At 37.4% G+C, this 26,308-nt stretch overlaps 1 protein-coding gene across 19 annotated transcripts in view; it reads left to right on the plus strand.

Moving 5' to 3' along the window:
• The window catches only part of LOC106867691 (tumor protein p53-inducible protein 11), a 546,722-nt gene that overhangs the window by 454,026 nt on the left and 66,388 nt on the right, over positions 1–26,308 (plus strand). For all 19 annotated transcript variants that reach the window (XR_016242640.1, XR_016242642.1, XR_016242645.1 and 16 more), the window contains exons 4-5: positions 5,982–6,081; positions 12,405–12,506. Coding sequence is in view for 10 of the 19 variants with exons in the window: in XM_014912640.3 (XP_014768126.1) it covers positions 5,982–6,081; positions 12,405–12,506 (202 nt within the window). In the remaining 9 variants the exon portion in view is untranslated. The remainder of the gene's footprint in view (positions 1–5,981; positions 6,082–12,404; positions 12,507–26,308) is intronic.

Below are 26,308 nucleotides of genomic sequence, written 5' to 3' on the forward strand. Positions count from 1 at the left end.
ATAGCTTCCGCTATCTGGGCGACCAAGTTAGTAGTGGGGGTGGGTGCGCTGAAAGTGTAGCTGCTAGAATAAGAATAGCCTGGGCAAAGTTTAGAGAGCTCTTACCCCTGCTGGCGACAAAGGGACTCTCACTCAGAGTAAAAGGCAGACTGTATGACGCATGCGTACGAACAACCATGCTACATGGCAGTGAAACATGGGCTGTAACTGCTGAGGACATACGTAAGCTCGCAAGGAATGAAGCCAGTATGCTCCGTTGGATGTGTAATGTCAATGTGAATACCCGTCAGAGTGTAAGTATCTTGAGAGAAAAGCTGAACATTAGAAGCATCAGTTGTGGCGTGCAAGAGAGACGATTGCGCTGGTATGGACATGTGGTGAGAATGGAGGAGGATAGCTGCGTGAAAAAGTGCCACACCCTAACAGTTGAGGGAACCCGTGGAAGAGGTAGGCCCAGGAAGACCTGGGCTGAGGTGGTGAGGCAAGACCTTCGTACATTGGGCCTCACCGAGGCGATGACTACGGACCGAGACCTTTGGAAATGGGCTGTGCGTGAGAAGACCCGGCAAGCCAAGTAAGATCGTTGCCAGTGCCCCTGGACTGGTTCTTGTGCGGGTGGCACATGAGATGCACCATTTTGAGCGTGGCCGTTGCCAGTACCGCCTGACTGGCTCCTGTAGGATTTTCGAGCGAGATCGTTGCCAGTGCCCCTGGACTGGCTTGTGCGGGTGGCACATAAAAGACACCATTTCGAGCGTGGCCGTTTTCGTGCGGGTGACACGTAAAAGCACCCACTACACTCTCTGAGTGGTTGGCGTTAGGAAGGGCATCCAGCTGTAGAAACTCTGCCAAATCAGACTGGAGCCTGGTGTTGCCATCCGGTTTCACCAGTCCTCAGTCAAATCGTCCAACCCATGCTAGCATGGAAAGCGGACGTTAAACGATGATGATGATGATGATGATGTGTCCATCATTTTGAATCCAAGTTTTGTCCCTGTTAACGGGAGTGTCTGGATCTACCTCAATGTCATAGCAACCACCCTCTCACCACCTTGCCCAGTTTTGGGTGCCCTTCCTTCTGAAGCCAACCCTCCCAATTTCCTCCTCCACCTGTCTCCTCCACATTTTCCTTAGTCTACCTCATGATTGCTGTTCATTTACCTCAAACTCTAGCACCCGCTTCAGAGCATGCTCCTCAACATATACGCATACCATCGCACTTCATTCGCCCTTGCCAGCCATTTCACTGCTTCCTCCAATCGCAGCATCACCATCAAGTCCGCAGTCCTCCTCTTATCAAACAGCTTTGTGCCACACATTTCTCTCACCATTGCTCTCTCAGTCCTTCTCAAAATTGCCATCTCTCTCTCTCTGTCTCAAACACCATGTCTCACTCCCATACAGCATTGCAGCTCTCACACAACTCCTATAGAACTTTCCTTTCGTCTTCATTGATAACCTTTTCCCATATAACAACGCTCCACATTCCCTGAACTTCACCCAGCCAAGTCTCGCTCTTGCTGTCACAGCTGCTTCACATTCACCCTATGTCCCAAATAACGAAACCCTCTCACCGTCTCCACCTCATCACATAATGTTTCCACTCACTTTGCCAGCCCTCCAGTTGCTTTCTCACATCTTCCACAAACAAACTCTCTTGCCACTCTTGGGGTCACTTTCTTCATTTTCATACATCTACCATGAATTCATTTCTCATATCTTGTACACAACACTGCATTTGCCTTTACCCTCCTCCCACATACATCACATGGATCCACCTTACTCACTAACACTTCTCCTTCTACCCCACTCACCATCACCTTTGCCTTCCTGAGGTTTACCATCAAACTCTTGCTTTCAAACGCCTCCTTCCATTTCCAAAACTTCTCTCTCAATCCCTACATCATCTCACTCATCAGAACAAGGTCATCTGCACACAGTATCTCCATTAGCAATCCCTCTCTTGCAATTTCCATCACCACACCAACCACTATTGCAAACAACAATGGTGACAACACAGATTCCTGATGCACACCAACTTTCACCGCAAACTCCTCCGACAGCTCTGATCCAATTCTCACTCTTGTCTTTACCCCCTCATACAAACTCATCACTGCTCTCACTATTACCTCTAGTACACCTCACTTTCTCAATGCCCACTCAATCACATTCCTTGGAACCCTATCAAATGCCTTCTTCAGATCAACAAAGCACTTGTACAACTCTTTCCCCTTATATCGGTATTCCTCCTGCAATCTTCTTACTGCATTTATTGTCTCCCTTCCTAGCATAAAACCAAATTACATCTCATCCACATCCACCCCTTTCCAAATTCTCTTCTCCAACACCCTTTCCACTATCTCCATTGCATGCTCCAATAACTTCACTCCCCTATACACCCCACAACTCATCACATCCCCGTTCCCCTTGAAGATTGGTACCACCACACTTAGTGCCCAATTGTCTGGCATTCTTCTTCCATCCAGCACGCCTGCGCAGAGCTCCAACATCACAACAATCCCTATCTCTCCACTTGCAGTTATCATTTCCACACTTCTGATGGACCAGCTGCCCTTCTTGTTTTCATTTCCTTCATTGCCTCCACTACTAACCCTCTCCACTGGCCCCTTCACCACAGCAACTTCCACCCTCTGATCCCATTCATTCTCCTCATTCATAATTCCCTCCATATGCTCCTTTCAAACTCTTCTCCTGTTCATCTCACTAAAATTCAACCTTCCATTACTCCCCCTCATGCATCTTCCTCCCTCAACATCTCTTCCATCATTTTTCATTGATTTAATAAACCTAAACACTCTATCTGGGTTCTCATCCAGTCCACTCAACCTCTCCTCAGCCTCCTTCCTCGTAGATCTTACAACCACCCTCTTTGCATGACTCTTCATGTTATTATACCTGGCTTTCATTTCCTCAGTCTTATTACATAAAACTTTGTGCACTTCCTTCTTCCTCACTATTGCATCCCTCACCTCCTTGTTCCACTACCATGTATTTCCTTGATCTCTCCTACCCTTCCTCCTCCCACACACTTCGTCACATGCCTTTAGTACCCCTTCTTCAAAAGTCCTCAACAAATCTGGTGCATCAATGCTTACCAACTCCCCGACTCTCTTCAAACCTTGCTCTTGTTTCTTCTTCCTTCAGTTTCCACACCTTTCTCCTCTCAACCGTTCCCTTTCTCACATACTTTTTAACTTTCCTTTTATCCAAGTCAGCAACCACCAACCTGTGCTGCAATCAATGCCAGGCCCACCTGACTGGCTCCTGTGCTGGTGGCATGTAAAAAGCAGCCACTACGCTCTCGGAGTGGTTGGCATTAGGAAGGGCATCCAGCTGTAGAAACATTACCAGATCAGATTGGAGCCTGGTGCAGCCACTGGCTCTCCAGACCTCAGTCAAACCATTCAACCTATGCCAACATGGAAAACAGACGTTAAAAAATGATGATGTGTTAAAACGAGATGTCAATGTTATTTTCATTTTTGCATAATTTAGACGACAATTTATTCACCACACCCTGTATATATATTTTTATAATGTTATTACAAATTAGGGATTTTACCAATAGAACCTCAGCTCACTATTTCAGGATAACCTTATTGTATGGAATACACATAGAAAGTTATATCCAATAAAATAGTAAAAGCAGTTAAAAAGCCTACTATAAAGTACAATAAAGTTATTTGAAAATATATATAACTTACCTATTATTAGTCTGCAGGGAAAGAATGTATTTCTAATCAATGCTACACGTGTTTCTGTGCTGGTGGGGTGTTTATCAAGGCTATACCTAATACATAAATCCATCAGTGCATCCTCAGGATATTTATCTTATTGTTATTATTAACGGATCAAAGTTAAAATATTATTAAAAGTCATATTAAATAGAGAAATAAAAATATATAAACTACAAATATATTTTTAAAAATTAAAAAAATTAAACACCTAAATTACAATACCGAGATATATATATATATATATATATATATATATATATATATATATATATACATATATACATATATATATATATATATATATATATATATATATATATATATATATAAAATGCTAAACCTAAGGAAACCCTCAACGGCTATATTATAAACACATCAAATCCTACAACCTATCTATATAAACATTATGGGAATTAATAATTTAGTGTCAGATTTACCCCTGTCTTTACAAGTATGAATTACCATTTTTTTTTTAATGTCTAACATAGGTTAATAGTATTTAAAAAGATTATTTTGTAAAAACTACTATATACATTATAAATTTATTGAATAAAACTAGTAAAAAAAAATCTAGTGAAAAAATTAACAAAGGAAGAATACTTATCGACATAATGTTTAGGCTGCTCCCTCTGTCATGCGCTAAGTCATGATATATATTTATCTATCTATCTAGACAATTACATGCACGTACACTTAGCAGATGCTAGGTATCATGGTGGTGTTGTGTAATTTCAACACATTGAGCCTACAATCTGGTTCCAGTTCTGATATGTAGCCATTTCCCTTTTATCATTAACACATGTACCTAACAAAAATAGACTGTACACTGGAGAGAAGAGAATGAGTGTAACATGTCCAGATTGCAAAATAAGAAAACAAAAAAACTGCACCCCATACAAATTAAGCACCGCATGTTGTAACATGCGATATGTTTCTCAGATAAGCAACATCATGGTATGTCTAGACTAACAGCTCTATGAATCACACCGAGTTATTGTTTGGCCAACTGTCAACTGTTTATACTGAGCTGAATTAGGATCGCATAATTCCTACACACTCAAGAAGAGTATGACTTCATAGACTCTTATTCTTCTTGTGAATATAAGATTTTGTGGTCAGCTTTATCTTTTGTTATTCTAGGGTCAATGAGATAAAGTACCAGTCAAGTTTTGCGTTTGTCAGTATTGGCTAGCCACTGTTTCTCAAAATTGCTGGTTTTCTTCCTAAACCAGTGATTCCCAACCTTTTTCAGCCCAGGGACCATTTTTTACTTGAAAAAATTTCTAGGGACCATTTCTACTTTTACTTTAGGCTGTTCTATTTTCACACTAAGATACTTAATGAAAAGGCAAAATAGTCTATTTACACTTTAAAATTTGTTTTAGCAAACCAAAGATAAAATTTTAAATTTATTTTAGTAAACAAAGATAAACACAAGATATCAAAATAATTTTTCATAAAGTCGTTCATTTTCAGTCCATTTAGCTAGTGACTAGCTTGATATTGGTGTTTCTGACACAAGATATCATAATCAATTTTAATGAACTTATTTTAGTCTTAGTCTAATAGTTCCTCTGCTGTTGATATCTAATTTATTTCGTTTTCTACTGAAAATAGCTACAACAGCTGGAAATGCAGATTCCACCATCCATGTGGTAGGGAAAGAAATGATGTTTGCTTCTACATGTTGAAAAATATTTGGGTGTGATTCCTTTATCGATATGTAGGCAAAGACACCTTCTTTTTCAACTCTTATTCTCAGTTTCATATTCTTTTTCAAATCCAACAACATTTCAGCCAAATCAAAATTTTCATCTCCTGGCTCATAATTTTCTAAGTCTACAAACTAGTGGATAATCCATCTTTAATAAATTATTGTATCTTCTCTCAAATTCTACATGAAGACCTTCAAGATGGGTAATGCATGCAGCAATGCATTCCGATGTAGGGACAATGGTGTTAACATATTGAAATGATGCCAAATTTCTTTTTTCAAACTGTTTTTTCTAAAATTTCAAATCCTTCTAAGGTTAACATCATTCATTGTCCTTCCAGGTTTGATAGAATAAATGCCAGTCAAATACTGTGGCCAATATTATTGGACTGTTCCCTCCCAACAAAAAAATTTAGGAATTTTAGAATGAATGTCTTAAATCATCATTCCTATTATTGAAGTTGTTTATTTGATTGAGATTTAATAATTTTGACTTTTTCTTTTTCCAGGCTTTGGTATTCCCTCAACACTTGTATGAAACAGCTTTCGAAGCAGTTGAAGGACAATGTCTTACTCTCCCTGTGAGGTTCTATGGCGCAGCTTTACTAAGTAAGCACTCTGTTTATTATTAATATTATTATGGTCTGGCTCAAGTTCAGTCTTATTCCTGATAGGATTTATGTGGGTAGCAGGTTACTACTTGTAACCTTAAATATCCACAAGTTTTCAGTTGTCTTTCAAATGCTTAGGACCCTCCTGATAATCCTTGCTGTCCCTAGGAGATTAACTTTCTGTAGGAGCTTATCATTTTTATTATTATTATTATTAAGGTGATGAGCTGGCAGAATTGTTAGCACACCAGGCAAAATGCTTAGCGGCATTTCTTCCACCTGTACATTCTGAGTCAAGGTCAACTTCATCTTTCATCCTTTCGGGGTCAATAAATTAAGTACCAGTTGAACAGTGGGGTCATTGTAATCGACTAGTCTCCTCCCTTGAAATTTCAGGCCTTGTGTCTTTAGTAGAAAGGATTATTATTAATATTAATATTCTGCTGAGGTTGATAAGCTCCCTCCCACAAATTTCAGGTTTTGTGATTATAGTAGAAAGAATTATTATTATTATTAAAGGCAGCAAGCTGACAGAATTGTTGGCTCAGTGGGAAAATTGCTTAGTGGCATTTTGTCCGTCTTCATATTCTAAGTTCAAATTCCAGTGAAGTCGACTTTGCCTTTCATCCTTTTGGGAATGGTAAAATAAATATCAGTTAAACACTGGGGTTGATGCAATTGACTTTCCCTCCTCCCCTAATACTTCTGCCCTTGTGCCAAAATTTAAAACCAGTATTATTAAGGTGGTGAACTGGCAGAATTGTCAGTATACTGTGTGTAATGTTTAGCAGTATTTCACCCATCTTTTCATTCTGAGAGCAAATTCCACTGGGGTCAACTTTACCTTTCATCCTTTTGGGGTTGATAAGTACCAGTTGAACACTGGGTCAATTTTAATCAACCTAGCCAATTACCCAAACTTGCTGGCCTTGTGCCAGAATTTGAAACCATCATTATTATTATTTCTTATTCATTTAGAGGCTAAACAATTTTAAGTAAATGGTTTCAGATACTCAATCATTGCTCAACAAAGGTCACAACTTGTCAAGTAGCCTATAATAAAAGAGGTTTTTCTTAAATTGTCATGTTTTAACATAGGGCAATGGTAACCCTAAGAAAAAATTTTTCCATGCCACTGTACAATCAGTATTATTCTACAGGGTCACTCATACTGTTAGTACAGGTTTACTGCTTTCACATTCGCTAAACATCTGGCCTTGTACCAACATCATCATCTTTATCATATTTAATCCTTTTGTATTTAAACCAACCATATCTGGCTCAAATATTCTTCTTGTTTTATGCTCAGCTAGCTAGATCTGGATTCTCTTCTATTATGTCATTTTAAAAATAAACAATAATTTCATCAAAATCTCTAAGCTACAAGATAATGCATGATTAATTTAAAACAGTGTGAATGAATAGGTATTACATTTGACAGAAAAACCTGATCACTAAAAGGTTAACATCTGTGTTCCATGCTGGCATGAATTGGACTGTCTGACAGGATTTGATTGGTCCAAGGCCTGCACTGTGCTCCATTGTCTGCTTTGGCATGGTTTATATGGTTGGATGTTCTTTCTAACACCAACCACTTTACAGTATGTGCTGGGTTCTTTTTACATGTCACCAGCACTAGTGAAGTTGCCATGCAGCTTGCAAACTATGGACCATGCGGGAAGTTTGAGCTAAAGTAGGAGAGATGGGTGGGAGTAGAACATGTTCTTGTAGAAGAGCTACATAGTTACTCACATTTAGTAGGGGAAGGAGAGAATGATCAGTAGGAGCTATGAAAAGATATTGATGAGGTGTCCAGGTGGCTGCTTAATGTAGGAAGTGAGTTGATGGCACAGTGCTGTGAATTATCATCATCTATTTGTTTACTTTAGCTGTCAGTAACAAAATGAAATAAAGAAGACATCTGCTGTTAAACAATACTAGGAAAATATGAAATGAAATATTTTTGCTATCAAAGAAATAGAAACCAAAAGTCATGTAATCTCATAGTTATCATGATGAATATTATGATTGAACTATCAGAAATGATACAGTATCAAACTAAATGTTTTACTTTGGCTATGCGGTTAAAAAGTTCACTTCCTCAGTCATGGTTTCAGGTTCAGTTCTCACTGCGTGACACCTTGAGCAAATATATTCTACTACTATACCCACAAGCCAACCAGTTTGTGAGATGGAACTCAAGACCTCTACATTCATTTGCATATCATAATCATCATCATCATTGTTTAACGTCCACCTTCCATGCTGGCATGGGTTGGATGATTTGACAGGAGCTGGCCAGGCAGGAACCTACACCAGACTTCTGTGTCTATTTTGGCACAGATTTTACAGCTGGATGCCCTTCTTAAGACCAATGACCCATCAGAGTGGACGGAGTGTTTTTTACATGGCACAAGCACCGGAGAGGTCAGTTTTTTACAGCTGGATGCCCTTCCAAATGCCAACCACTTAACAGTGTGGACTGGATATTTTTTGCATGATACCAACACTAGCAGGGTCACCAAGTAACTTGCAAGACAAAGATCCTTTGAAAGGAAAGGGGCATTGGAGAAGGAAGATAACGATCCTTTGAGCAGAGTGTATTCAACATCACTCTGTTTATTTGACCTTTTGACCCGAAACAATTATGTACAACACAATTGTTATTATGATGCCTGCTATATATATAAAATAGTGCAATACAAGAGTATTGTTTTCCAGTAAAATAAAGCACCATATGTTTAAAATATAAATATAGAATGGTAGTACAACAATGCACCAATTTTTAATGGAAATAGCTGTTGATAATATACAATGCTATAATAAAGCTTCACTGTATATACTGGCAAAGATGTGTGCGGGCGGCGAACATAAGAAATTTCATCTTACCTGTAGGAAGAACATATCAGATAAATGTCCAACCCAGATGTGCATATTGTTGTACCTAGGTTTCAAACTCTTCAAGTTATGATTGTTAATGTAAACTTGATTAGTTCTTGATTTACCAGAACAAAATTACAAAAAAAATATTTAAAATAGTGCAATACAAGAATATTGTTTTTCAGTAAAATAAAGCACCATATGGTTAAGGTATAAATATAAATATAGAATAATGGTGGTACAACAATGCACTAATATTGTTTGGTTTCAGGTTCGATTCCATTATAACCCCAAGCCAATCAAAGCCTTATAAGTGTTCTGGTGGACAGAAATTAAAAGAAACCTATTTGGTGTGTGTGTATATATTTGTGTCTCCTTGTCTTGACATTGCATGATACATGCAAATGATGCAAGCAGTGTCATTTGTTTCCTGTATTCTGAGTTATCATGTCTGGCGATGGAAAAATATTACCTTGCTGGCCTTGAGCCAAAATTTGAAACTATTATTATTAGTAGTAGTAGAAGTAGTAGTCCTGATGGAATGCACATGTTTGTCCACTTGAAGGTTTTTGCTCTGAATTTTGGTTTCCAAAAGTTGTTAATTACTTATTTTATTTCTAGACGTTTAACCAAAACACCTTTGTATTGGTTGGCTGTTTTGGGTTGTTAGTGCCCCTTTGGGAACTGTAATCTCAACATAATTTTTTCAAATCTAATTAAAAAAAAAAAGCATGGTGAAGCCAGGCTTGTTGAAAGACATAGAAAAGGAAGTGAGACATGCTTCACATAGAGAGGTGCAAGATGCCGTAATGCCCTCCGCCTACTACCCACAAATAGGAGAGATTGAGCACGCAGCAGGTTCAAATTCGCACGCAAAAAATTGCCAAGTTGTCAATCAAAAATAATAGTAGCAACAAATTCAGCGACATAAGAAACTATGAAGCTGAATTCCCTCTAATCCAATGGAATATTCCAACACAAAAGACAGCTCATAACATCAGTATCACAACTATAACCAACTCTGTTGCTGCTACCACTACAAATAAACTAAAGACAGCATATAGTAACAGTATCACGACAACAACTGACTCTGCCTCCACTACAACAAATAACATCATAATAAATGGCAAAAATTCATTCACTGTAATGGCAGCCAAGGACAAGGAATTTTTTGGCATGGATTTGCTTCAGAAAGACATGTGTCTAGCTGAGGCAGCTAAATTAATAAGACTTGAGAAAGCTTGAGCGAATATTGCTATCCCCACCGAGGTCTCAGTAGAAACAAAGAAGAACACTTTGTTGTATATATGCATCTCTGTAAACATGAAGCAGCCAGAGATGGCGAGTCTGGTAGATGTGGAAAAAGCACTGAAAGAAATAATGCTGGACATTCTGTGTATTTTGAGGGCAAAACAGTTTGCAGGCATTTCAGTACTCTTTAAATCTGAAGCTCTGGCAGCCAAACACTGTGGTTCCCTGCTGGAGTGAAAAATATGTGCTCCAAGGACTGGTTAAATTACTTGGGGTCTGGTTTGGACCAGACCTCCAGGTAGACAAGAACTCGGGGGAGGTGACAAGCAGGGTAGCTAATCTCACCCAGAAATGGGCAGAGAGAAAGCTGCTCCTGAAAGGTCAGGCAGAGGTGGCGAATGTGTACATCGCTTCCGTCATGTATTATCGCCTGACTGTTGTCTTTCCTCTGCATCATGGCTGAGCAAGCTGGAGCGCTTGCTCTTCTGCTTTCTGTGGAAAGGACATGTTCTGCTCATCAAATGATCCATCTGTTGTCAACAGTTACTGAGTGAAGGGCTGGGCATGCCATGGCTAATGTTGTGCAGACACACACTGAGGCTGCAACATCTCCAGCACTTTCTTAACAGTGAACAGGTGTGGTCGCTGTTTGTCAAGCAGGATTTTCCACATCTCATTGACAGAGCTACAGTCCTGGATCAAGCATAGATCAAGAAAGGGTGTCTGGCACCTGGTGTATTGGCAAGCACTCACAGCTTTCTGCCAGTTGGGCAACACGGTCAGTAAAATTCTACTATGGAGTTCTATAAGGGATTAGTGGCGAGCAAGAGCGACGATGTTCTCTGGGAAACTCTGGGCGTCAGTATGGATCAGTTAACTGGTCTTCTCCAGAGGTCTTTTGGGCCAAGACCTATGGATAACTAACAGAAATCCCTGGCCTGGCAGTGCTACCTGGGTATTCTGCCAGTTTGAGACAAGCTCTACAGACACAGAGGTGCTGTCAGACAGACCTATCTGAGGTGTGTGCAAGGCGACGAAACATTACTGCGCATGTCCCATGTCTGTGGATTACTAATTTGTGGAGCTTTGTCGAACAGCTGTTACATGTAGGATGAATCCGGTTATCAGTCAAATTCATCATGATGATCGCCCCACCACCTTCCTTTGGCTGGGAAGGAGAGGCAGTTTTTCTCTGTCTGGTAGCGAAGGAGGTAGTGTGGTGGACGAGATTGAAAGGACTGAAGACAGGTACTTTCCTCCTCATTGACTTTTTGAAGTTCCACTTGAAAAAGAAAGTGAGAGTAGATAGGGAAGTTCTCCCCCCCCCCCCCCGCCCCCAGTAAATTTGTTAAAAGGTGGGTGCATGTGGCGAGGATGTGCCATGTGAATGGGCCTACTCTGAACTGAATCATTTGTAAACCAGAGGAGAGAGGCGCCTGCTGAAGTGCATCTGGTGATTGGGATAACCAAAATGTATGGGGTTCCTTGGTTGTCCCTGTGAGGAACTCCCACCTTTTGGGGTATTTTATTCTTTAATTGTATAGTTAGTTGTCATTGTTATTTTATTGTTTACTCAATTTTTGTGTTAAACCCCACATGTCCCCAGTTTTGTTTTCTCCCTATTTGTTTTGTATTCAGCCCCTGTGACTAATAAAGAAACAATTATTATCAATATTAAAAGCAGCAAGCTGGCAGAATTGTTAGCATACTGAGCAAAATGCTTAGTGGTATTTCGTCTGCCACTATGTTTTGAGTTCAAATTCCACTGAGGTCATCTTTGCCTTTCAACCTTTCAGAGTCGATGAAATAAGTACCAGTTACGCACTGAGGCTGATGTAATCAACTTCCCCCCAAATTTTCAAGGCCCTGTGCCTGGAGTAGAAATAATTGTTATCAATATTCCACTGAGGTCAACTTCACCTTTCATTTTTTCAAGATCAATAAAATAAGGACCAGTTGAGCAGTGTTAGGCGTTATTATAATCAACTGGACCCCAATCCCTCAAAATTTCAGATCTTGAGCCTATAGAAAAATGCAACATTATTAAGGCACTTCTGTTCTGGAGTAAATTGATATTGTATAAAGTTTGGTAATAAAGTCTTTTCATTGTGATTACTTTAATGATTTTTCGTTGTTAATTTTTTTTGAAACTTTCTGCTGTATATCCCTTTTTATTTATCTATTTTATAGGTTTATCCTGGCTTTTCTGGAGTACGCTTCATGCTATTGATCGAGATGTGATCAAGACAGCCCTTATCACCAGCATCCTCTATTTCTTTGCTCATGTCCTTGGTAAGACAGTAGATAGATCTAAGACCACTCATTTCTGTCGATCTTAGATTTTAGTTATTATTCTAATCATATATTTGTTAAAGCTTTTTTTTTTTTTTCTTTTGGAAATTCTTTCATTGAATTTATTAGGAATTAATACGTATATATTTTTTTTAATTCTGAATTGTAAAAAATTTTTGCCGCACAGAGAAATTCTTCAAAAAAGAAATTATATATCTATCATATTTTCTGGTAAACAAGTCGACTTTTTCAGATCAAAATTTGCAGCCAAAGAAAGGTAGGTCGACTTGTATAGCAAGACAGTTTTGGAGGATCAAAAATTCCATGTGAAATACAGCAGGATTTGAAAAGAGAGTGAAGATGTTTAAATGTTTGCACCACATGTTTACACTATATACTATGATTTGTATGTCAGAAAATAGGGTTATTATTTAATTTTATATCCATATACCTGTAAGATCATCATCAAAAAATCTAATACTTCTGATTGTTGATGGTAGATCTTCAAGATAACCAATACAGAACATATTAAAATGGATCTCATTTACTCACTCCCTCTCTCATCTGATCCATAGAAGGCCTTGACTGGAGAAATATAAACTAATTCTGTTGTTCTCACACTGTTTACAATAGTTTTCCTCAAAAATGTATGGTATCACCCACTGGATTAGCAGGAAATATGAGAACTGAGGACAAAGAGTGCAATAGAGAGGAGTAATAGATGCATTTGTACAGTAATTTTTTAGCCTTTGTCTTTTCTTTAAATCTTTTATCTTGTTTCAGTCATTAGACTGCAGCTATGCTGGGCCACTGCTTTGAAGAATTTTAGTTGGACATGTCAACCACAGTACTTTTTTATTTTCTTTAAAGCCTGGTACTTACTCTATCAATCTATTTTGCTGAACTGCTAGGTTATGGAGATTGGGGATATAAGCACACCAACATCAGTTGTCAAGCAGTGATGGAGAACAAACACAAAGATGCACACGCATACAACAGGCTTCTTTCTGTTTCCATCTACCACTCAGAAGAAGGCTCTGGTCAGCCCCAGGTTATAGTAGAAGACACTTGCCCAAGCTGCAGTACAGTGGGACTGAACCCTAAACTGGTTGGGAAGCAGTCTTCTCATCACACAGTCTTGTCTGTGCCTAAATGTTAACTTTTAAAAGGTGTCTTAATTTAATAATAACTTTTTAACATTCAAATTACCTTGACAAATTTAAAGCTTATTTATTCATACTATTTTGAATAAATTATGTGTTATCTCATACATTTGGGATTTTGCTGATGTTATTGTCTGTATTTAGAATGACATTGTTGGGTAAGTGTGAGACTAGATCTGGGGCCAGTTCAAACATAAAACTGGAGGTATATTTGGGCCAGATGTGGCCAGTTTAAATGCTAAAGGATTAAGATAAATTACTTTTTACCCAGTATCACAACTGTGTCAGTAGTAATAAAAGCAACATCAACAATAACAACAGGCTTCAAAATGAGAATAAGTAAATGAGGCAACAACTGAGTTCATTTGGCATAATGCCGTGCTTGAAAAGACCCATCAAGCCAAATAAAACTGCGATCATTGCAGATACTGGTGTCATGCAAATGGCACATAAAAGCACCCATTACACTCTTGGAGTGGTTGACGTTAAGAAGGGCATCCAGCCATGGAAACCATGCCAAAAAAGACTGGAGTTTGGTGCAGCTTTCCAGTTTGCTAACATGGACAACGGTCATAGAATGATGATGATGCAGTTTTACCTTGTATTTCTGTATTCCAGAGTGAAAACCCCTTCTTCAGGACATATGGAAATGGCAGTGATTGGAAAAGGTCATTGCTCAGATGTGGTGGGGGTGCAAAAGAGGGAGGTGACATGCACAGACTGGTGTTGCTATAGTGAACAGTATGCTTTGTGTAGTTCTTTCTTGTTGTTCATGGCTGGTCTCAGTTTGTTTATAAGGAGGGCCTCCATAATTCTGGGATTGCCCCTATTGCATTGGGCTGCTTTGATGGAGACTTTCAGATTCTAGGTTTTGTACTTCCTAAGGTGTTTCTTTACTGAAGTGTGTGCCTATAAAGTATAATTTAAAAGACAGTCTCAAAATTTGTTGGTATTTCCATACATATAGATGCAGGAGCAGCTGTGTGGTAAGTAGCTTGCTTACCGACCACATGATTCCGGGTTCAGTCCCACTGTGTGGCACCTTGGGCAAGTGTCTTCTACTATAGCCTCAGGCCGACCAAAGGCTTGTGAGTGGATTTGGTAGACGGAAACTGAAAGAAGCCCGTCGTGTATATATATATATATATATATATATATATATATGTATGTGTGTGTATATGTTTGTGTGTCTGTGTTTGTCCCTCCAACATCGCTTGACAACCAATGCTGGTGTGTTTACGTCCCCGTAACTTAGCGGTTCAGCAAAAGAGACCGATAGAATAAGTACTAGGCATCCAAAGAATAAGTACTGAGGTCGATTTGCTTGACTAAATGCAGTGCTTCAGCATGGCCACAGTCAAATGACTGAAACAAGTAAAAGAGTAAGGGTATATAATATAGGTGACCACTGCACCTGCAGGGTTAGATAATGTCCTGACTTGATGTATGCACATATATACGCTTATGTGCATGCTTAAACATTGCTTATCCTTGCTACCAGTGTCATCTGTTAATCTCATAATCTACCCATGTGTATAAACAGACATATGAAAATTTGTATATGAGCAGAAGAAACAATATATGGTTGTGTAGACATATAGAAAATGCAACTATTGTGAAGTGTAAAAATAAATTTCAACTGGTAACTATGAAGCACAAGGAGTACACACTCAAGTTTGACTTAACTCTCTAGTATTCAAACCAGCCATGTCCAATCCAAATATTCTATTTCATTTTTTTTTTTTTTGTCCAAAATTGCATCTCACACCTACCCTACATTATTATTCAAAAAGTAAACATAGGCACAGACTTGGTTATGTGGCAAGATGCTTTCTTCCCAACCACATGGTTCTGGGCTCAGTCCCACTGCATGGCACCTGAGGCAAGTGTCTCCTACTGTAGCCTCAGGCCAAAACAAAACCTTGTGAGTGGATTTGGTAGACAGAAACTGAATGTATGTTTGTGTGTCTTTGTATCTGTGTTTGTCAACCGATATTAGTGTGTTTGTGCCCCCATAACCTAGTGGTTTGACAAAAGAGACTGATAGAATAAGTACTAGGCTTACAAAGAATAAGCTCTGATGTCAATTTCTTTCATTAAAACCCTTTAAGGCAGTGCTCCAGCATGGCAATCAAATGACTGAAACATGTAAAAGAATCATATCATTGAAATCTCAAGGTTATGCGATAATTCATGATTAATTCCAAACAATGTAAATAAATAAGCATTACATTTGGCAGAGGGTTAAGGCAAATGCACAAAGGTTGGGGTTACTTACTAAGATTAAGCAGTGATGCATGAAATATTCACTTATAATAGGGTGGTGCTGTGCTAAGTAGTCATTCTTGTCAACCATTATCTGGAACTAAATTACCCTGGCCTAATGATATTACATGTAAAGGTAAAATGGTAAAGACCCCCTTTGTTCATGAATGATCTTTGGATTGCACCTAAAAATTTACCCTCCAAGGCACAAGTCCAGAAAGGTTGTTTATGGATGACCAGCAGTCACGCATCCATACCAGCCTCCCCTCTCCACGCCACCGATGTTATTCAGGGGAAAGGCAAAGGCCAATACAGCTTGGCACTAGTGACATTGCAACTCATTTCTACAGCTGATTGAACTGGCGCAACATGAAATAAAGTATCTTTCTCAAGAACACAACACACAGCCTGTTCCTGGAATCAAATTCACTACCTCATGATTGTGAGCCCAACGCTGTGATGAACTGGGAGAGAATTCACTGGAAAGGTCATGAATGACAACATCAGAACTCTGACGAGCAATAAGAGAACAATTGACTGTTTAACCAACAAGTTAAACAAATGAGCAATTAGGTAGTTGGATAGATATTTAACCAGTTGATTCATAATAAAGAAATGGGACTGTGTGTGTTTTTAATATTGTTGAATTGACTCTCTCTAGACACAACAAAAGAAAAGGGACAATAGTTAAAAAAGAAAATTAGAAATAGAATTAGGAGTAACTGCAATCAATTGACTGAAGCAAATAAAAAATAAAAGAAAGATAAGTGGTGCAGTAGGAGAGAATACACTGAAGTTTATCCCTTTCTCTCTCTCTCTCTCTTATTATTTATTTATTTTTTTTTTGCCCACAAGGGGCTAAACATAGAGGGGACAAACAAGGACAGACAAAGGGATTAAGTCAATTACATCGACCCCAGTGCGTAACTGGTACTTAATTTATCAACCTCGAAAGAATGAAAGGAAAAGTCAACCTCGGCGGAATTTGAACTCAGGACGTAACGGCAGACGAAATACCGCTAGGCATTTCGCCTGGCGTGCTAACGTTTCTGCCAGCTCGCCACTATCTATCTATCTGTCTGTCTGTTCATCCGTCCATCCTGATCTACAAGAGGTCTTCATCTCAGAAATGTAAATCAATTCTTTTCTTCTGCCATTTGTTCTTATTAAGCTATGTCTTCTCTTGGATACGAAGACCATCAAGAATAGAACATGTTGACCATAGACTCAGTATTATACTTGTAACAAGATGTAAACATTTTGATACCATTATCAATTCAACCATCTTCAAGTTTTTCTGAAGAATATTGATTAAACTAAATTCAGTTTTGTAATAAAAACTAGTCTTGCAAAAATTAGTTGTAAAAGAAAGAAAAAAACCATACCTTTACTGTTACATTGGTTTTTCCATGGTTCGAAAAATTATTAACTTAGCAAACTTTTTTATTTTCTCACATTATTTCCTCTGCAAACATCAGCATGCTCACATTATATTAAACACTAACTTGCAACAGAAAAATAAAGTTAGATCAGAGAAAAGTTTTACAGAAAAAAATAAATGGACAAAATTAGATTCAAGGCAGATGATGTGTGTGCATATGTACACATGCACATACAAACACACACACATACATGCATATATGCTATATTGATGAAATTGTTGAAAGAGAAGTGACAGATATTTATTTTTTTCATCAAGCTGTAATGAGTTTTTTTTTTGTTTTGTTTTTATTTATCTATTTATTTATTTTCTTTAGTTATGAATGTGAAAAAATATTTAGTTATGAAATAGAGATAAAAATATATTCAGCAGTGTAGATTTTGGTGGTATCTTTATGTAAGAATATTTCTTTACGACTGGGAGAAAAAAAGAGCTTGAATAGAAAAGAAGCAGGAAAAAAAAAAAGAGCAGTTGTTTAGTATGTGCCGGAGAAAATATGAAGCATAAAAGCATTTGGCTATAAATATGATAAGGTTTATTTTAACATTTAGTGAGTCTGTACCTCATCTTCCTAAAATATTTTATCTAGGTGCAGGCATGGCTGTGCGGTAAGAAGTTTGGTTCCCAGCCTCATGGTCCTTGGTTCATTCTCACTGTGTGGCATCTTGGCCAAGTGTTTTCTATACGTACATAGGCCGACCAAAGCATTGTGAGTGGATTTGGTAGACAGAAGCTGAAAGAAGCCCATCATATATTTATATATATATATATATATATATATATATATATATATATATTGATTAAATCTATATTATTATTTTATATATATATATATGTGTGTAGGATTTTCGAGCGAGATCGTTGCCAGTGCCCCTGGACTGGCTTGTGCGGGTGGCACATAAAAGACACCATTTCGAGCGTGGCCGTTTTCGTGCGGGTGACACGTAAAAGCACCCACTACACTCTCTGAGTGGTTGGCGTTAGGAAGGGCATCCAGCTGTAGAAACTCTGCCAAATCAGACTGGAGCCTGGTGTTGCCATCCGGTTTCACCAGTCCTCAGTCAAATCGTCCAACCCATGCTAGCATGGAAAGCGGACGTTAAACGATGATGATGATGATATGTGTGTATAAGTTTAGTAAATGGAGTAAAACACATATGTTAACTGCATACTTTTATTTCCAACATATGTTTCAAAGATTACAAATTATACCTTCCATAGGAATAGGTGATGTTGATAAGAATGTAATCTTCTCTTCAGGGAAATGCATGGGAACCAGCTTAAACGTAAGACATTTTAACCGAATAACACACATGGCCGCAGCTCTAAGCTGAAACTTAAAAAAAAAAAAAATTTTTATTTATATATATACATATATATGTATGTATATATATATATATATATATATATATGTATGTAATGTGTTTGTCCCCCACCCCAATCCCACCACTTGACAATTGGTGCTGGTTTGTTTACATCTCCATAACTTAGTGATTCAGCAAAAAGAGACAGGTAGAATCAGTGCCAAGCTTTAACAAAACAAAAATTAGTACTGGCCTCGATTTGTTTGGTTAAACTCTTCAATGCAACGCCCCAGTGTGGCCAAAGTCAAGAACTGAAACAACTAAAAGATAGCTTTTTCTTAATTTTTTTTTTTTTTAAAGAAAGCCATGGCTGTGTGGTAAGAAACTTACTTCCTAATCACATGGTTCAGAGATCAGTCTTACTGTGTGACACCTTGGGCCAACCAATGCCTTGTCAGTGGATTTGGTAGACGGAAACTGAAAGAAACCCGTTGTATATATGTATTTGTGTGTGTTCATACCCCTGCCATTGCTTGACAACCGATGTTGGTGTGTTTATGTCCCTGTAACTTAGCAGTTCAGCAAAAAAGTTCAATAGAATAAGTATTATGCTTACAAAGAATAAGTCCTGGGTTCGGTTTCTTTGACTAAAACCCTTTAAGGCAGTACTCCAGCCTGGCCACAGTCAAATGACTGAAACAAGTAAAAGAATAAAAAGGAAATTATGTGTGAATTCCAATGGGAACAACTTTGTCTTCCATCATGGTTAACAAGATAAATATCAGTACACGCGCAGTGAATTAATGCAATTGGCTTTTTCTCTCATCTAAATGTTTAACCTTTTAGTTCAGCGAAAACTAGTATTTTCTTATCCTCTCTCATAACAATTTTCCACATATTGGATTGATTTGAACAAACTCAGGAATTTAGAGGAAGTGTTGTTACAACATACTTTTTTTTTTCTCCTTTTCTAGTTGTCTGAGGATATCCCTTTGCGGTCCTGTCCTGCCCTTTCCCCACACCTGACAACTATTACACAGATGTATGTGGATTTAGTTACTTGGATTATCAAAAGTTCAGGCGTTCACTACACATTAATTTGAATCCCCACAGAACCTGCCACTTCTTCAGCTCTGTATGATAGCTCACTATGAACCATGCACTAGCCAACTGCACTTAGTTAAAAGCCTGGATTCAAGCAGGTCTTATTTACTGATTTTATATTTTTAGATATTTATTTATTTACGGCTGTTTCTCCGCTGTCATTCTTTATAGTCTTTGATTTGCATAATTATGAAGTAATGTCCAACAGATTGGAAAAAACTTAATAGAAGGCCTCCAAGACAATGAGTAAATGGAAAGAAGGAAAGATGACTTGGTCAAAACGTTTGGTCTAAATGAAAGAGAAGGTGCAATCAAAGAAAGAATGACAAAAAGTTGTAACTGGCGATGTATAAGGACATCTGATAGTCTGGGCAGTAGAGAAATAGAGTAGCTATATAGTGTTTGATTTCAGCCCCCTGAAATTGTCTCCAAATTATGAAATCTAGTATGCTTTCATAGATTCCTTCATCTTACAGTATAAGGAAAACTACTAACCAATTCATTACTATATTTCTGTTGAAATATTCTGCCTTTGTTTCAATTAATTTCAAAAAGAATAACTTTGTCATTATTATGCTCATGTTTGGAACATAAATTAAAGTGACATGATGGAAAGTTGTAATTGAAATATGGGAATTTGTATCAAATAACTAGGTGAAATCTTTGGTGATTTGGTTGACACAAATTCCCTGTTCTAAAGTCATGTCAATTAAAACCTTATGAAAAGTATATGATTAACTCATTTTTGTCACTTATTGTCCTCATAGTATGGCAGATTTCCTATGTTCTATGGTTTTATTCCGTCAAAACTAAGAGCAGTAAAGATGAAAAATTAGTTACTATATATGCATATATGTAACTAATTACTATGTCTTCTGTAAGTTTAGCTTCTTCAAGCTAGTTTACTTCTACTTAATAAAGGGGTAGCTATTAGTAAACAGTAGGATCTAAGGAACCTATTGGTGGTCGGTGTCAGCAGTTAATGTAAACAGTTCAAAAATGAAGTAAATTAGTTTCCCATGAGGAAGAGAGAAGTCTAATGTTTCAGGTAGTGTCTACCCTTCGTTCGTGAGTGATGTTTTCTGATGGTAACAAATAGATTGGGAGTAGTGAGAGGGGATAGGCATGTAATAGTGAAGAATAAGGAAAGGAAGGGGAAAGTGAAAATAGTGCGTATGTTTTTATATATGTGTGTGTGCATATATATTCATGCATGTACATTTGAGCGACTGTGTGTGTGTATATATATATATATATATATATATATATATAGACATATATATATGATAGCGTCTGATATAACCTTATAGGAGAGTTGCCTGAGGACGCTACCCCATAATCCTCCCAGAAACAGTGGGTGAAGATAACTGAATGGATATGTGTGTATGTGTAAATATTTATGAATATATGTTTGTGTGTATATGTATATATATATAATGCATTTACACGTGTGTGTATTTGTTTATGTATATATATATATAAAATTTTTAATTAAAAGCAGCGCTAGTAATGTCAACATTATCAATGTCACATATATAGTGTACGTGTTTTGTTTAAACACTTATTTGCTGCAGGATGCCATCCTGGGAAATGACCCAAATGTTAAACGACACTGAATCTTTCAGACCAGGCAAAACAACTCACCTCGAATGGTTGATATTGATATTCGCTGTCTTTCAGCTCATCAACACCATACACTTGACTCACCTGGTAAAGAACTGGATCGATGGTCTGAGACCTATATATATATATATATATATATATATATATATAATTTAATTGGCAAAAGTGACTCAATAGTTGAGAGTTTTGTGCATTATATGTGTGTGTGTGTATGTCCTTCATTCTTGCAAAGCATATAGGATAGTGTGTGTGTGAATCACATACATTGGTATTGTTTGGTTTTCTTCATAGGTAATCTAAGAAAGAATGACAAAAAGTTGTAACTGGCGATGTATAAGGACATCTGATAGTCTGGGCAGTAGAGAAATAGAGTAGCTATATAGTGTTTGATTTCAGCCTCCTGAAATTGTCTCCAAATTATGAAATCTAGTATGCTTTCATAGATTCCTTCATCTTACAGTATAAGGAAAACTACTAACCAATTCATTACTATATTTCATAATTTGGAGACAATTTCAGGGGGCTGAAATCAAACACTATATAGCTACTCTATTTCTCTACTGCCCAGACTATCAGATGTCCTTATACATCGCCAGATAATGGTGTCTGGGGAGGTTCAGTGGCACATATATTTATATATATATGGACAGATAGATAGATAGATAGATATATATACACACACACAGACAATAGGTGAGAGCCAGAAATAAATGCTCAGTATAGAAAACTTATAGTAGTGCTCAAATGAATTTGAACTGAATTCTTCATCCAGATCTGGGTCCACAGTGTCAAGAGTGGCTATAAGAGGAATCCAAGATGATCTGATATGGTGATAGTGATGCAGATAAGCACAATTAGGCTTATATATACATACATACAATCTGTAGAACTTTCCAGAAGTTTATCATTTGAGTAGATATGACCACGTATAGACATACAACTATATGCATGAGGATACATACATAAAACAAAATATACAAATTTACACATATACATACATACAAAAATGTCCTGTTGATGTTAAAATTCCAATAGACCAGCCTAGAATCTTGATTAGAAACCAGCAAGAAATCTTGAAATAAAACTGAATAACGACATACGTGCTTGCATACATTCGTGCTTTCATCCATTCATTCAGAAAGATAAACACAAAAGTGTTGTAAGTTCAAAACATTGCTTTTTCAGAAAAGCCATTGTGCTACACTTTGACAATTTTTCATATCTTGACATCTGAAGCAGCTGAATATACGATAGTTTGACCAAAAGAACTGGCTATTGCAAACAAAAATAAATATTCTTTTCTACTCTAGGCACAAGGCCTGAAATTTTGGGGAAGGGGGTCCCATTCAATTAGATTGACCCCAGTATGCAACTGGTACTTAATTTATTGATCCTGAAAGGATGAAAGGCAAAGTCAACCTTGGCGAAATTTGAACGCAGAACATAAAAACAGACAAAATACTGCTATGCATTCCGCCTGGTGTTTTAACGTTTCTGCCAGCTCACCACCTTAGCAAAAATACATTTATTTCTTTATTGCCTACAGGGGGCTAAACGTAGAGGAGACAAAGAAGAACAGACAAAGGGATTAAGTCGATTACATCAACCCCAGTACATAACTGTTACTTATTTAATCGACCCCAAAAGGATGAAAGCAAAGTCAACCTTGGCAGAATTTGAACTCAGAACATAACAGCAGACGAAATACCACTAAGCATTTCACCTGGTATGCTAATGATTCTGCCAGCTCACCACTCTCAAAAATAAATATTGAAAAAAACAATGCATTTGGACATATGACAGTTTAAATATAATAGCAACGAAATATATTTACATAGTGTAAAATATACAGAATTGTAATACATAATTTCTCAACTTGACAGCTGTTTCTGAAAGGATGTAGATAAACACACCATTCCTACCCCACTATCTCTCTTTATATATATATATATATATATATATATATATATATATATATATATACACACACACACACACACACATTAGATGTTGGTTTTGTAAGGTTTAAGATCCATTTCTGAAGGTAATGAATGGATATCTTGATGGTGCTAATGATACACTAGCATGATGATAACTTGCATGGAAAAGCCTAGTAATACTAACAATACCAACCTAGTGACTGGGGATCCATCTTAACTTATAGGGAAGAATTTAGTCAATTTAGTGTTGCTAGAGTACAGGTATAGATAATATGATATCAAGAGGTAGAAATAGATTTCTTGGATTAATACAAAATAAAAATAGCTCATCTCATTCATGTGCTGTAACAAAACCAAATTTTTAAGCCTATAAATTCTTTGCTTCAAATCCTATCCTGCAATAAATAAATCTACTGTTGCTGTTGTATTCGTATTAAACTATAAGATGTAGGAACAACCATGCTTGAATGAATTCTATTTGTTTATTCATTGAAGCATCACCATAATGCAAGCACTTGCAAACACAGATACACAAGCATGCACACAAATTAAATAGAAATTTACCAAGTATTGTCTTATCAATGCATAAAAACATGTAACCAATTACATTCTTATACATACAATCAGAGTCTGGGAAAGTATTGGTACAGGGTTCAAGTTTTGTCTGCAGTTTTATAATAATGTGGGTGGTTTCCCCATCTCATATTAGTGTTGACTGAGTATTCTTTTATTCTTTTGTTACTTTACTTGTTTCAGTTTTAGGACTGTGGCCATGCTAGGGCACTTCCTTAAAGGATTTTAGTCAAATAAATTGACTCCAATGCTTGTTTGTTTTTTTTAGCTTGGTACTTATTATATTGGTCTCATGCTGAGTTATAGGGATGTAAACAGACTATCTTCAGTTTTTAGTGGTAGTGGGGTCAAACACAAAGACTCACACATATCATCATCACATATATATACATTTATACAACAGGCTTCTTTAAGTTTTTGTCTACCAAATCCGCACAGGTTCTGTCTACTCACAAGTCATTGGTCAGTCTGGGGCTATAGTGGAAGACACTTACCCACTTACACCTGTATCACTTAATCATCATCATTTAGTATCCATTTTCCATGCTGGCATGATTTGGATGGTTTGACAAAAGCTGGGGAGCTGCACCAGACTCCAGACTGATTTGGCTGTTTCTACAGCTGGATGCCCTTCCTAATGCCAACCACTTTGCAGTGTGTGCTGGGTGCTTTTATGTGGCACCGAACAAGCGCTCTTACATGATGCCAGCATGAGTGCTTTTTACATGGTACCAGCACAGAACTCTTGCCGACCAATCTTCTTTACCAAGGAGAGCAGCCTTAACACTTCTGCTGTGGGGTATGGGTCTTCTTGAGTACGGCAAGGCATCAGGTATCTCAGTCCTTTGGCATCCTGAGGTCATCCTTCAGTACTTCATCCCATGTCTTCCTCTTCCATATGTTCCATCTATTTTCAGAGATTGACACTTCTTTATGGAGCTGTCAACATCCACATCACATAACCAAACTAGTGCAGTTTTCTCTCTCAATACACTAGAACTATGTCCAACATATACACTTATATTACACATCCAGCAGAGCATACTATCCTCATTCCTTTCTAACCTTTGCATGTCCTCTGCATTCAGGATCCATGTCTCACTACCATGTAGAATTGCTGTCCTTATACCTGCATTGTATTAAAAATCTTCTCCATTATTTTATAATATATTCATATTTTCTCCTTTTATTTTCACCAAAGTATTCATTCAAAATAAAATATCCTGCTATGTTAGTCATTTTAGGTGCAAACATGATTGTGTGGTTAAGCAGTTCACTTAGCAACCATGTGGTTTCAGGTTCAGTCTCACTGCATGGCACCTTGGACAAGTGTCTTCTACTATAGTCCCAGGTCAACCAATGCCTTGCAAGTGAATTTAGCTGATGGAAACTTTGTGGAAACCTGACATATTTGTTTATATATGTCCTTGTGTTTGTGTATGTCTCTTCACCACATGACAACCGGTGTTGGTTTGTTTATGTCCCCATAACTCGACAGTTTGGCAAGAAACTGAAAGTGAGTACCAGACTCATAAAATAAGTACTGCAGTCAATGATTCATTTGACTAAACCCTTCAAAGTGGTAACTCCAGCATGGCTGCAGTTCAAAGACTGAGACAAATAAAAGTTAAAAGACAAATTAGTTAATGTATTCTATGTGCAGGACCTAATTAAAATATCAAGCAAGGGTTGTTCAGTTAACCCTTTCATTACCAACCCATTTGAAACCAGCTCTGGCTCTGAGTACAAATGTCTTGTTTTCGTAAGTTTTGAATTAAAATCTTCCACCAAACCTTTGTCACAATTTATGTTCCTAACACTAGCTGAATGATAACTAAGTTATTTTACTAAGCTCTTTGTTATATTTAAAGTAATTGAAAGAAACACCGAGCATCTCAAAATAAATACAGTGACGAAAGGGTCAATGCAGATAGACATATATAATTTTATGGGAATGGGAACATAGATAATGTAGGATAATTAGCTACATGTTCTCTCTGATAGACATGTGGGTTGAATCAGTGAGTTTTTTTATTCTTTTAATTTATTTATTATCATTATTTATTTTTTTATATAGTTATAATGATAAACATAAGAATCTCAACCATTAATTTACACATGAATGTACGCATATTTGTCTGTATGTTCTCACACACATAAATATATATACATATATTAGGAAGGGCATCCAGCTGCAGAAACTCTGCCAAATCAGATTGGAGCCTGGTGTAGCCATCTGATTTCACCAGTCCTCAGTCAAATCGTCCAACCCATGCTAGCATGGAAAGCGGACGTTAAACAACGACGATGATGATGATGATGATGATATAGTCATATTGTATAATATATATGTATGTACATGCATTCACATGCAAAAGTGAAATGGTTG

This window comes from Octopus bimaculoides, chromosome 7 (assembly GCF_046866305.1).
Source record: "Octopus bimaculoides isolate indiv1 chromosome 7, ASM4686630v1, whole genome shotgun sequence".
NCBI lineage: Eukaryota > Metazoa > Mollusca > Cephalopoda > Octopoda > Octopodidae > Octopus > Octopus bimaculoides.